General features: G+C 59.0%; 2 protein-coding genes across 7 annotated transcripts in view; both read right to left on the bottom strand.

Annotated features, from left to right (window-relative positions):
* Window positions 1-287: 287 nt before the first annotated feature.
* CASTOR1 (cytosolic arginine sensor for mTORC1 subunit 1) lies at window positions 288-4,981 on the bottom strand. Of its 4 annotated transcripts, none has more exons than XM_009438154.5 (9): window positions 4,581-4,981; window positions 3,901-3,971; window positions 2,568-2,755; window positions 2,350-2,482; window positions 2,020-2,146; window positions 1,458-1,571; window positions 1,211-1,293; window positions 1,027-1,121; window positions 288-859 (listed from the first exon to the last, which is right to left on the bottom strand). In XM_009438154.5, exons 1-9 carry the CDS (start codon window positions 4,691-4,693, stop codon window positions 791-793), a joined length of 993 nt encoding a protein of 330 aa, XP_009436429.3. In that variant the 5' UTR covers window positions 4,694-4,981; the 3' UTR covers window positions 288-790. The 4 variants fall into 4 exon arrangements, with proteins under 4 accessions (XP_009436429.3, XP_003317231.3, XP_009436431.3 ...); XM_003317183.7 differs by having other exon boundaries at window positions 2,020-2,143; window positions 4,581-4,951; XM_009438156.5 differs by lacking the exon at window positions 1,458-1,571 and having other exon boundaries at window positions 2,020-2,143; window positions 4,581-4,849.
* Window positions 4,982-7,185: 2,204 nt separating this feature from the next.
* Window positions 7,186-12,799, bottom strand: part of TBC1D10A (TBC1 domain family member 10A) — a 34,916-nt gene continuing 29,302 nt past the window's right edge. For all 3 annotated transcript variants that reach the window (XM_016938952.3, XM_016938953.4, XM_063808137.1), the window contains 6 exons: window positions 10,914-11,020; window positions 10,118-10,232; window positions 9,973-10,038; window positions 9,105-9,294; window positions 8,835-8,989; window positions 7,186-8,048 (listed from right to left, as the gene is read on the bottom strand). In XM_016938952.3, the coding sequence (XP_016794441.1) occupies window positions 7,572-8,048; window positions 8,835-8,989; window positions 9,105-9,294; window positions 9,973-10,038; window positions 10,118-10,232; window positions 10,914-11,020 (1,110 nt within the window). In that variant the 3' untranslated portion in view covers window positions 7,186-7,571. The remainder of the gene's footprint in view (window positions 8,049-8,834; window positions 8,990-9,104; window positions 9,295-9,972; window positions 10,039-10,117; window positions 10,233-10,913; window positions 11,021-12,799) is intronic.

Below are 12,799 nucleotides of genomic sequence, written 5' to 3' on the forward strand. Positions count from 1 at the left end.
GCTATTCTGAAATCTGGGAACACCCCAGATTTCAAAGGCAGGCATGGGAATGGGAATCATGTGACCTTGGCTAAGTCATGTCACCTCTCAAAGCTTTGGTTCCTCGTCTGGAAAATGGTGATGGTTTACTGAGCTGTGGTGAGAGGTGAATGAGGCAAAGCCAGGTGAGCCCAGCCCCCAGCCAGCTACACAGAGACAGACCAAGACCTCAGATCGAGGGGACCATGAGGTGGAGCCATGGCTGAGACTCAGACCCAGAGGACCCCCAAGGACCGTAGCCCAACCCAGTCACTACAAAGTCCTTTATTAACAAGTCAATAAAAACAGAAGAGAGAGAGATGTCAAAATACTTTCCTTGGAGGCCCCAGGAGGGAGAGGCACTGTCAGGACTCACCTGGCCAGGGAAGGCAACCCCACCAGAGGCAGAACGGAGGTCAGGGGGGCAGCTGGCCCAGGAAGCCTTTGGGGAATGGCTCAGGCCTCAGGCAGGGACTGTGCAAACGCCGAGGCTGCGCAGGGAGTGATGGGTTGGGGGCTTAAGCCCCGAGCACCGTGTTCCCCTGCATGGGCAGACACGCAGTCAGGCTAGCACCTGCCCACTCCACCTGTGAGTGTACACAGGTGTCCGCGTAAAAGCCGGTGCCTGCACGCAGCTTACACACAGAGAGCGGAATGAGGGTCCCCAGCAGAACAGGGGGCTCGTTCCAGAGCTTAAGGAAATAGCTTAGAGAAGTCTTTGGAAGCCTGGGTCGAGGGGAGAGCAGGGAGGCTGCTCTGTTGCCCATGGGCCTCAGGAAGCCAGGCCTTCCTGCCGCCGCTGGAGGACCTCGATGACGCTGCTGATACCGTCCTCGGGCACCTGAGGGCAGGTGGGCAGGAGGGAAGGGTCAAGGCGGAAGCTGGCCAGGGCCACCCCTGACTTCCTGGCCCAGCTGAGACTACCTCCTGCCGCCCACATTTCTGGGCCTCACTCTCCCCTTTGCCCCAGCCCTTGGTGCTCCCCCTGCCCCAGCCCTTGGTGCTCACCAGGGCGTGGTCGAAGTTGAAGGTGCTGATGTAGTAGGCAGAGATGTCAGCGGCAGCCAGGGGACCTGCAATCTGTGCCACGATGCCACATTCATCTGAGGGTGGTGGAGGAAGGCCACATGTGGCACATGCCGGTTGCTCCCCAGACACTCCCCAGCCCCCCAACACCGGGAACAGCCCTCACCAAAGCCCAGGGGCTGTCCACCGATGCGCACCATCCTCCACAGCTCCCCCGAGGAGCTGGTCAGCAGGAGGTCACTGGGGAACCTGGGGAGGGAGATGGGTGATGGGCAGGGCACCCCCATCCACCCCTGCCTGACCGTGAGCTCTGGGACAGGTACACCTGCTGACCTCAGAGTCTGATGCCCCACCTCCTCCCTGCCTGGGACTGGCTGGGGCCTGGGGCCCACCCGGGGTCAGGGGTCACCTACTTTTTCTGTGTTTCAGCATCCATGACAATGGAGATATAACCCTCGATGAGGGAGAAGGCAAAGAACGTGATGGAGCTGGGTTCAGGACTGCTAGAGGCTGCCTCCTTGGGGGTGCTGGGGAGGGATGGGAGGTTTAGGGGCTCTACCAGGCACCCAGCCTACTGCCCCTGCTCCCGATCAGCCTCCAGAACCCTGGGAAGGAGCTGGCATGGTGGCCTGGGCAGGCTCTGCCATCTCTGCTACCCGCCCAAGGGTCCAGCCCTCTGGAAGGTGTGGGTGGGGATGGGGGAGGACAATGAACCCAGCCTGTGCCAAAAACAAAGGATTCCACGGTGAGAGGGCCAGACTAGGGCATGGCTCAGAGGACCCCACTGGAAAGGGATCCAGCTTTGGGGCAAGAACCTTCCCCGAACATCAGTGAAGCACAAGTGAGCATCATGGGCTGCCAGGAACCCCAAGAGAGGACAAGCAAGAGGTGCAAAACTGATAGATGGGCGGAAAGTGGTGGGACACAGTGTAGGGAACAGTGGTGTGAGGACAAAGACGAAGTTCCAAGGTCCACCTGTGCGAGTAGAAGAGGACATCTATGAGGGTGGTGGCGATGGCTGGAAGCGTCTCAGGGTCCAGTGTGAGGACACAGAAGCGGTTCTGTGGGCTCTGAATGGGATGCACCGTGGGGCTGGGCCCTGCTGGAGGACAGCAGCAGGTGAAAAGGTGTAAGTGGGCTGGGGCGCCCCCTGGTGGCTAGTCAGGGAGAGGTGTGGGCCAGGGGTGGGTCTTGCTATCCAGGAACTGGCCGGGGTCCTCCTGCCCCACTGGGGCCCAAAAGGGAAGGGACCCAGTGGGAAGAGGAGGCCCTGCCCAAGTCCAAGTGTCAGGGGGCGGCCCTCACCATGCTGAGTGCGGGGAAAGCCATTGCTGGAATCATCCCTTGTCACAGGCACAGGCTCTCCGCCCACCTCGCGGTAAATGTCGAACTCCTGGGCCAGCGTGTGGATCACCACGGACAGGTCCTGCTCCCGCACCTGGGCCACAGCAGATGGCACATCACATGGGCTCCCAGGTACCTATATCCACCCTGCTCTGCATCAGCACTAGCAGGAAACTCACCAGGATGAAGTCCGTCTGGTAAGTGGACAGCATCAGCACAGACACGTGGTGCTCGGCCAGTGGCGCGATGACCGAACGGGCGATCTTGGTGACCCCAGCAGCCTGCACTGCCGCACCGCTGTGAGACGACACGTTCAGCACCAGCCATGTGGCCTCAGCTACTTGCAGGAACTCAGATGGGGGCAGCTCTGTGGGCAGGGGACATGTCAGGTCAGGGTCTACAAGGCTGGCCCCTGCCCCTCTCTGAGCCTCAGTTTCCCTTTCTGTGCCTTGGAGGGCTCCATCAAGGTAAGGGCAGGTCTGGAGGCTGGGGCTCCTGAAGTCCCTATGTGTGCAAAGACTGAGAAAGGCTTCAAGTGCTGGCCTGGTGGCATTGAAACTTCCCACTTAAGATCAGAGGTCCAGATTCAGACAGACCTGGGTTCAAGTCCCAGCTTTGTTAATTTGTCTTATGACCTGGGGTGGGTGATTTGAGTCTCAGTTTCCTCATCTGTAAAATGGGACGACAATATCTACCTCACTACGGTGTCTTCTGTGGGTTAGCAGAAGCTTTGTACCACATGGCACCACCAGGGGGCATTCGCAGATCAGGTTGGCTGGGGGATTGCCTTCCCCTTTTGCAGACCCAGACTTCTGAAGTAAAAACAGGGAAACTAAGGCCTGCAGTGGAGCATGGGGACAGGCTAAGCTCCAGCTAGCTGGCCTGAGACTCCAAGCCTGTGAGGATGGGCAGGGCCAGCAGCAGGAGGAGGAGCTAGGCGTCAGCTCCAGGCCCCAGGGAGGGCCCAGGCTGGCGTCCAGTCCTGAGCTGGGGCCAGGGCCTGGGTGGCTGCTATTCACCCCAGCACAGCCAGGAGGCCTCCAGGACCCTCCCCTGAGATGGCTGCCTGCTCCTGCATTCCTTCCCTCAGACTCCTGGAGTTTCCAGACCAGCAGGGGAGGAGGTGACCCAAACCAGAGAGTAAGACCAGGAGGAAATAATACCCAGGGATTTCTAACAGCAGCACTTAACTGGAATCATAACAGAGGCCCTTCTGCAGGCCTAAGACTGCTGAGTGCCCCTCAGCGGTTTTAAGTTTATAAAGGCCTCATGGGACCCTATGTATCAGAACCATAACTATACCCATTTTACATATGAGAAAACAGCTCAGAGAGGGAAAGTGACTTGCTCAAGGGCACACAGCCAGGGAGTGGTGGAGTAGGATTCGAACCCCGACCCATCTGCTTTTAAGGCTTAAGCTCTTGGGACGGATCCCAGCAACTGGTGAGAACCCTACAGAAGGGGAGCGCGACAAGCCCCTCCCGTACTCCCGTTCCCCGGACCAACCCCCACCTTTAAAGCCCTCCTCGTCCACCATAAGCGTGTAATCCTCAGGGGTCTCCGTCAGGCTGAAGAACTTGCACCTGGTTGGGGGTGGGGAGCATCTTCAGCTTGGTGTGGAGAACTAGGGGTCAGGAGTGGATTTCTCTCCATCTGCCCCGAGACACCCCCGCGACCCTGGGCCGGGCGCCTTCTTGCCCTCTCGGCCTTTAATTTCCAGGCCAATGGGATGTTAGCCCCATCTCGGGGGTTGGGGGCTACTTTCCGGCCTCCCGACCTCTCCAGGAGCCCTCCACCCCTCCACTCCTGGAGGGAGGAGAGGTTCACACCCGCGGCGACAGCCCCAGGGGCGTCGGACCTTGGACCCCCTAGTCCAGCCTCTCTGACATGAAGGGAGGCGTCCTGGAAGGAGCTCCCCGCAGTGACCAGGTAGGAATGCCCCCCATTTGACACTACTGAGTTAAGCATTGCCCATCCCAGGCTGTTTGCGCTTTGCCCCTGGGAGGGGGCCTCACGGGGCCGGATAGGCGGCGGTCCCCCAGGCCGGATGGCGGCCGGACGGGGAGAGTCCTCCCCACCCGCTCCCGCCCGCCTGCCTGCCTGCCTTACGGCGATCCTAATCATCCGACCCTGGCCCGGAGCGAGAGCAGAGCCCCCAGCCCCCATCTGCGCTCCCGAACCCGGGCGCGCACCGGCTGCGGCGGGGCAGGAAGAGCAGCTTGATGAGCGGGTGGGTGTAGAGCCAGAGACCGGGACGGGCGACGCTCAGCACCCGCACCCGGTGTTCTAGGATGTGCAGCTCCATCGCGGCTCGCGCGGACCCGACCCCGCCGCCAACTAGACCCAGGCCGCACGGGAGGCGGGGCGGCGGGGGTGGTGCCCGAGCCTTAAAGGAGCCGCTGCGCTGCCGCGTCCACGCCGCCCGCTGCGAGGCTGACCCGCCCAGCCAGGCGCGGCGTCCGGCTCCTTGACGGCCACGCCCCGCGGGAAGAGAAGCCTATTGGGTGGTCCCGCCTCCTCCTAACGCCAGAACCTCATCCCGCTTTCCAGCCAGCCCACCGAGACCGCCCCGAACGGCTCCGCCTTTTTTAGTACTGGCTCGGGGATAGAACCCACCCCGTCTGACTCCTCCAGGCCCCGCCCCTGACGCGCCCCCTCCCTGGGCTCCGCCCTTTCCGCGGAAAGCCAGCTGCGCAGCCGGTGGGAGCATCCCGGAGGGGACGTTTCTGTCCTTCTGGCACACACGTGGGTTTCATGATTGAAGTCCTTGAGACAGAAGGGACACGAAACAAACTGGAGCTCGGCTAGGACCAGAACGCTGCCCCTAAATCCCCGGAGCAATGAGAGGCACAGGTCTGCTGTGCAGCGCTGTCCCCCGGGCGCCTTTCGCTCTCCTGCCTCTCATGGCTGCAGGGGGCAGGGCCGCCAGCACAGGATTGCGATTGATACCTACCCTTCCCCGCTTGCGAGGGGGCTGACAAATTGAAACCTGGCCTGGTAGCCCCACTTGTTCCTTTCATCCAACTTTCAAAATAGAAGGCTCCCCACCAGGGGCACACAGAGGTAGAATCCTAGCCACCTCTGCCTGAGCGACATACTTTGGGTTAGGGGGCTGCAGGTGGCCAAGGCCTAAGGCTTGAGGTCCCTCGATACCAACAAAACCCGGAAGTGCTTGAGCCAGTAATGCCCAGTGCTCAGACTTTGGTGGGGGAGGCCCTTGCAGCTGAGGTTCAGTGAGTACTCAGACCTCAAGCCTGAAACTTGAGCCCCAAAGCCTGCAGCCGTTAGCTAGCCTGTGCACATCTAAACTTGCTTCAGGTTCAAGGAGGCCCCCGGCACTGGCAGACACCCCAGATCTTATCAGGCCTTCACAGGTCTAAGACCCCCCCAAGGCTAAGCAGGCATCAGCATGTCCATGTTGGCTCCATGCAGGGCTGAGAATGCTCCAGGGGACCCTTGCCTGGCCCGAGCACCCTGAGGCCTCAGATGTGAGGCTTTGAACCAAGTAGATTAAAGCAGGCCTCAGGCCTGATTGGGACCCAGCAGGCCTGAGCAGGCCCTCTGCCTGCTCTGGAGCCCCCACCATAGGCAGATGGAAGCCAAGCTAAGCCTCCTCCCTGGACTCTCGGGCTTGACACATTCCTGTGAAACACTATGTAGCCACCACATCCTGGCCTATCCCCTGGAGGACTAGGGGAAGGAGGAGCTTCTCAAAGGCTGAGCCCATCTCATCAATGGCAGGTGCAGACAGAGTGGGAAACCATGGGGCTGAGGGGAAGGAGGCAGGAAGTGGAGTGGCCTACCCTGATAGTCTCTTGAAACCCTTCACCTCCCTAGGCCTCAGTATCCCCAGCTGTACCAGGACAGGATGTTCCAGGCCCAGGCGAAGGCTGAAAGCTCCCAGGGAGGCTCTGCTCCTCCCTCTCCTGCCCCCTCCCGCTATGGCCTGGCCTGGCCCAGCTTGGTCATCTGCCAGGAACAGCGCTATTGTTTGACTGGAAAAGCTGCTTCCTCAGCAGAAGGGGGGCCTCTCCCAGGGACACCCTGTCCTTGCCCTCACCAGTCATCAGGTTGTGACCGCAGTGCCTGCCTGGGCCCTCAAGGGCAGAGTCAGGTCTCCTGGAGCCCTGGTCAGGAGAGGAAGCTGAGTGAGGGGCTCTTGGTGCAAATCCGGCTGAGGCTTTCCCATTCAGCTCCTGTTTCCTCGTCTGTTAAATGGGGCTAATGGAGCCTACTTGACCAGTCCAGCCTGGCACTTGGCAGTAAATCGAAGGCGGCATTTTATCAAAGAACCACAATTCGCCCCCCTCCCTGAGGGCCTGGGCTGAGCCTGTGAGGACATTCGTGGTGCTCCACTCCGGGCCCCGTCCCTGACCCCAACCCAGAATCAGCTCTCAGAAACTTACTGGAGCCTGAGGTAGCATCCAGGCCAGGACTTGAAGGAGGAAGACCCTGAAACCTCCTCCTTAGGAGTCCCTGCCCCCTTGGTGGGTGGGTGAGGACCAAGGCCTAGGGAGCACGCCCTGCTCTGCCCAGCACTGAGCTCCAGCCCTGGTGTCCCTCATCTGTGGCAGAAGGTAGACATAAGGCAGTGGGGATGGGGTGAGTGAAAATGGGGGTTAAGAATGGGGGCTGACCAGGGACTTGGCATGTCCTCTGGCAAAGGTACCTCTCAGAGAGGCTCTGGTGCTGGGCTGGGGCCCAGGAGAAGGGGCTCTGTAGGGCAAAGAGAAGAGATGCTGAGCACCAAGGTGACCAAGGTGGTACCCCCTTCCCAGCCCCTAGCTGTACACGAGCTCTCTATACAAGGCTGTTTATTTCTGTACAAAACCATGTTTCTATTTTACACAAAGAACACCCCACCCTTTCCCCTCACACCAGCACCCTAACCCTGGGGAGCATCCCCCCAGGAGGAGGGGGCTGAAGGAGGCCCCACCCCCCAGGCCCTAGCTTCTGCCTGCCCTGGCTGGGCCAGCCTGAGTGCCACTGTAAAGAAAATAAATAAGGAGGCTCAGGCAGAATCTGTGTTGGACCAGGCAGAATCTGTGTTGGACCAGCCAGACTCCAGCCCAGCCCAGTGGCCAGGCAGCTTGGCCCTCAGAGGGTGGGCAGGATGTGGAATGTCAGTTCATGAACCGTGTAGTTATATGGAGACCCCGCCCTGGAGGCCTTAGCTGCCAGGGTTACAAGTAGGTGTCCTCACTCTCTTGGGACGTCAAGCTCTCCTGGGAGCGGTGGTGGGCTGAGACCTGGGGAGCCAAATCCTGAGGGGCTGAGTCCTTGGGGGCTGAGTCCTTTGGGGGCACATGCTGTGGGGGACATGCATCTCCTGCAGCGGCCACCACCATGGCTTGATTTGGGGCTGGGGGCTTCTCCAGCTGCCCTCTCCCCTTCATCTGTTTCCGCTGCTCCTTCTGGGCCTGCTTGGGTGGCTTGGGCTTGGCTTTGGAGCCAGGGAGGGGGGCATCTAGGGGCAGGCGGATGGATGGTGAAGGTTGTAGGGCAGGCCGGGGACCAGGTTCTGCATCCAAGATAGCCTTGGCACCATGCAGCCTGGGCGGGGAGCGGCACTGCAGCTCACCCCGGGTCTCCTGCCAGCGCCGCAGCTGGATGAGGTGTTCGCGCTCAATCTGGCGCTCTGTCACGGGCAACTCCACCACCTGCAGAGGCAGTGACACAGGCAAGTGGACACCAAGAAGAAGGACCTTCCCCTTCTGCCTCCCAGCCTGGGCCCCCAGTCTTCCTCAGCATCCCCCAGCCTTGGCCACTAAACACTGACCCCAGGAAGGATGAGGGTCTAGTCCCAAGCTGCAGTCACGAGCCCCACAGCTGAGTGCCAGGTGAGCTGGACACTTGAGACCCACCGCCTCAGAGGATAAAGCTACCCACAGCTTCACGAGTCCACCTGCCTGACTATGGGGCTAAAGGGGTAAGACCCAGACAGACAAAAACCTGCTCTCTGCCAACCTGTCACCCACCGCTGCCCAGGGCAGCCTGGCTGCTTAGGCTCAAATTCCAGCTCCACCTGGGTGGGTGACTTTAAGGGGAGTTGCTTAGTGATTCTGCCTCTGTGAGCCTCCATTTCCTCATATGTAAAAGCTGGTCACGCATGTTCCACCTAATTGCCCCTGAGAGACAAGTATCCATAAAGAAAGAACAAAGAGAAATAAGAGCCAAGGCTGCGAATGGGGTACCAGGGAGGAAGACGGGGCTGTGTGTCAACATTCTTCTTCATTCCCAAGCGGCTCGGATCCAGAAGGCCCTGCAGAGCCAAGCCTGCTCTTCACCAGACAGAAGGATGAGGTCCACCCACATGTTCTGTGTTGCCTAGCAATGGTCCTGGCATAGGATCCACCCTCAGGGGCTGAGGGTTAGCGGGACCCCCTTCAAAGGACCCCCACCTGTCTTCCTCCCTCCCCATGATAAGGGGCAGGCATGGGCTATACCTCCTGGACCAGAAAGGCCTCCTGCATGATCTTGGGGCTGAGGCTCCGCAGTCGCTCGATGGTCTCGTACTGGCCCTGGCAGGCTTTGACCTTCTCAGGGGAGCCCAGCGCGTGCTTCAGCAGCACCAGCCCCACCCGGAAGATGATCTTGACCCCTGCATGGGGGATGGGCAGTAAGTACAAGGAAGCTTTTTGGGGTTTCTCTGCAAAGAGAGGCCCCACTGTGGGCTGCTGGGGACAGGGGTGCTCCCCCCAAGCCCAGCCCAGTACCTTCACAGAAGAACATGTCCCAGACACGCAGCACAGAGCTCCAGGGCAAGGTTCGGGAGAAGGCGCACATGAACCATTCTGTCATATAGAGGAGCGGGTCGATCTTCTGACGGCTGAGGTGCTTGTGGGCCACCGGTGACACCTTCTGCAACAGCGAGAAAAGGATCTCCCCGTCCAGCTGGATCGCCTCCTAGGGAGACATCGAGGCCACGGGACCATGACCGTGGGCTGCAGGAGCCAGGGCAGAGACTACACCCCAGCACCCAGCACCCAGCAGGCTCAGGCAGCTACTGCCTGCAGGGTGTCTGCCTCTGCCAGGTGCTAGGATACAATGATGAGCAAAGCGGAGCCAGCTGGTCCCCTGGAGGGAGCTTATCCTGAGAAGGGCACCTGAGCAAAAGAGGCTAGGGGAGGGGGAGGAGGCTGAATGCCCCTAACAAGGCTGGAGCAGGACTGCTCTCAAGCATGTGCTGGAGGGTCTCGCCTGTCAGGGTCAAGGAAGCTCCCTGAGGGCTAAAAGCTGAAGGAAAAGAGAAGTTTTTAGGGGACAGCACGGGGAAGGGAGCTTCCAAGCAGATTTTAGCCTAGGACAAGGCCAAGGCGAAGGGAGGGAAGAACTTGGTGCCCTGGAAGAACTTCAATTCTGCAAAGTAGCCAGAGCAGCTAGAGGCTGAGATGAAAGTCAGTGTAGAAGGGATAACATCGCAACCCAGGAGACCTAACCGTGGCAGGCCTTGGGACTTCAGCCTGAAGGCAACAGAAGGCCGGAAAGTTTTTAACCTGGGCAGGAGTTACTATGAGAGAAGGGCGTGGAGGGGCCACAGAGGGTGTCCAGCCCAGGGCAAGTCCCAGGCCAGGCGACACTCACCAGTTTCTCGCTGTAGTAGCCGGGCAGGTACTTCTCACAGATCTGTACCAGGCACCAGAAGGCTTGCTGTGGGCAAGAGAGATGTGAGGCCTTGCCGTTGGGGGTTCCCCACCCACCCCCCTGCCTGCCCGGGGCCTGGTGGTACCTCAGCAGGCATATGCATGAGCAAGACAGCGGCAATGGGCGCCTGGGCCTGGCAGTAGCCCTCCTCGGGCCGGTACAGCGTGTAGGCCTTCAGCACACGGAATAGGTCCTGCTGGCTGTGGAGAGGCCAGGCAGAGCAGTGATGACCGGGGTGACTCTGCTACCCACGGCCTTCACCTATGCCCCAGTGGACCAGCCTGCCTCAGAATCTGCCCCTCCCTTGAGAGGGAAGGTGATCTGCTTGTGGTCACCAAGGGGTCAGTCTCCTACTGGAGCACATGGACTCTCACGTGCCCAGAAGGAAGGAGGTGGGGAAGGTCTCCCCCATGACAGGGGAGGGCAGAGGCTCAAAGAGAAAACAGGGAGCAGGGCCAGGGCGGGATGTAAAGCTATGTCAGGGCTGGAAGTAGGGGCCCCTCACTCAGCAGCTATGGCCCCTTGGCCGGGCCAGCTTTGTCCCTGCATCTGTCTCGGTCCCCTTGCCTGCCCTATCTCTCCCCTGCATACCCTCCACTCACCCAATTCCCTCTATCCCTCTTTCTCGCCAACAAAACCTGTTTCCGGAAGAGGGCCAGGCTGGACAAGCTCTAGCACTCTGGAGTCAATGAGGAAATCCCCCCCAGAGGTAAGAGGAGATGCTGAGAACACACATCAGACTCAAACCAAAAAAAGGGAAATGCTAAGAGTGGAGTTGGGGGCACCCAGCTTCTAAAGCCCTGAACTCACTGTACCTCCTTAGACCCCTTAGAGACAGGCCCTAGAGCCACCTCCCACCTCATGAGGCCCAGCCTGCTCACCCGTGGCCCCCCCGGGACACAAACATCTCATGGAATGGGAACTGCCGGTGCAGGTCACGCTCAATCACGTCCAGCCACTTGGGGTCCCCAGGGGACATGTCCAGCTCCTAGAAGCAAGGGCACAAATTAGGGGCTGGGGAGGATGGAGGTGGGCTTTGCTGACAGGACACGGCTGCCCAGGGATTAGGGGAGGGGGCCCTCCACCAGGGGCAGTGCCCACCCAAGCCCATCACAGACTGGGCCTTCCCAAGGACAAGAAGAGAAGCTCAGGTAAGGATGCCTGGGCAGGGGCAAAGGGGCAAGGAGGGAAGGGCCCTGGAAACCTTAAACCTGGCTCTAGGAAGACCGATGAGGGCAAGAGTGTCCACTCCAGCTGCGGCTGGAAGGACCTCTAGACATTTCATTCGGGAGTCAGATACATTATGTCACATCCTTAAGACAGAAGGCTGCTTCTCTGAGCAATAGCTACCAGCTGTTCCCACTTCTCTGAGCCAGGCGCTAAGCTGGGCACAGGGTACCTGTGGGCCTTACTGATCCTGCTCCCCAACCTCCAGAGATAGGACCTATCATTACACCCTGTTCGCAAATGAGAAAACTGAATGTCAAGGCCTCATGTCAAGGTATTTTACTCTGGCTAGAAAAATGGTGGAGCTGGGACTGGAAGCCAGGTCTGACTCAAAGCCGTCCATCCCAGCTCCTCAGCTACGTGCCTCCCTGTGCAGGTGGCGTCAACTATCCAGGAAGCCAGGTGTGTGTGAGATCTGCACAGAGCTCTTTCTGGAAGGACATGACATCTGTCAAACCATTAACCTCAGATACTTCTCTGGGTGCCGAGGTTTCAACAAAGTTTTACTCTTTTCTTTGAACTTCTGTGAACACTTTAGTATGTGCACCTTTACAAAACAACAAAGCCATTACAAAAAGGAAAATCTTTTCTTGGTCATTTGAAATGTTCTCTACCTTGATCTGCATGTTGGTTACATGGATGTGTATTATTTATCAAAACTCACTGAACTGCATGCACATTCAAGATCTATGCATTTTACTGTATGTAAATTCATACCTCAATTTTTAAAAAAGAAAGAAAAAATAAATAAGGAGGAAGCCCAGAGGGCTGAGCAGGGAAGCAGAGTATTCACCAGAGGAACCAGAATGTGCTGAAAGGTGTGGCCCAGGCACCTTCATGGGAGTGTTGGTTTAAGTACAAGTTGCCTGCAGGGCAGGGGCAGCATCAGGGAAGGCCCTCAGGAGGGAGGCCAGGTCCTCAGCAAACATACCCAGTGGGCGCAGACCCAGGCCCTGCCCTGACGAGCAGGTGACTTCATACAAGCCCCTTTCCCTCTCTGGCCCTCAGTGGGAGTGTCCTAGCATTAAGCTCAAGAACCTAGGGTGCCAGGAACTTGACTAGAGGGTAAGGACTGAGAGGAGCGGCTGACAGAGTGTTCAGGGCTGGAGGGGACAGGGAGGGGCTGGGGCCTCCACACAGAGCCCTAGAGCAGGCACATAGCGGAGCGGTGGATGCGTGCCTCTGGGGCCCCACACACCCTTGTGATGGGGGTCTGTGTACTGTGCACCTCTAAGTACTGTCTGAGCGCAGTGCAGGTTTGCTTTTGTCAGAATGGGGAAGAGGGCCCCACAAATTCTCCTAGCAGTTCCCATGAGGTAGGAACCCGAAAACCCCGGAAGTCAGTTCCTAGGATGTGTTCATCTGGCACTTCAGCAGCCTAAGGCACTTGGCCACACATGGTTGGTGACAAAGGAAAAGAGGGTAGCTGCAGATCGAAAGGGCACCGGCAGACAAGCAGGTACCATGGTCATGGGGCCTGTAGCCTCCACCAGCCTGAGGGGTACTGGCGCCATCATAAGGTGAAGCCAGAGAAGAAAGC

Source organism: Pan troglodytes, chromosome 23, assembly GCF_028858775.2.
Source record: "Pan troglodytes isolate AG18354 chromosome 23, NHGRI_mPanTro3-v2.0_pri, whole genome shotgun sequence".
NCBI lineage: Eukaryota > Metazoa > Chordata > Mammalia > Primates > Hominidae > Pan > Pan troglodytes.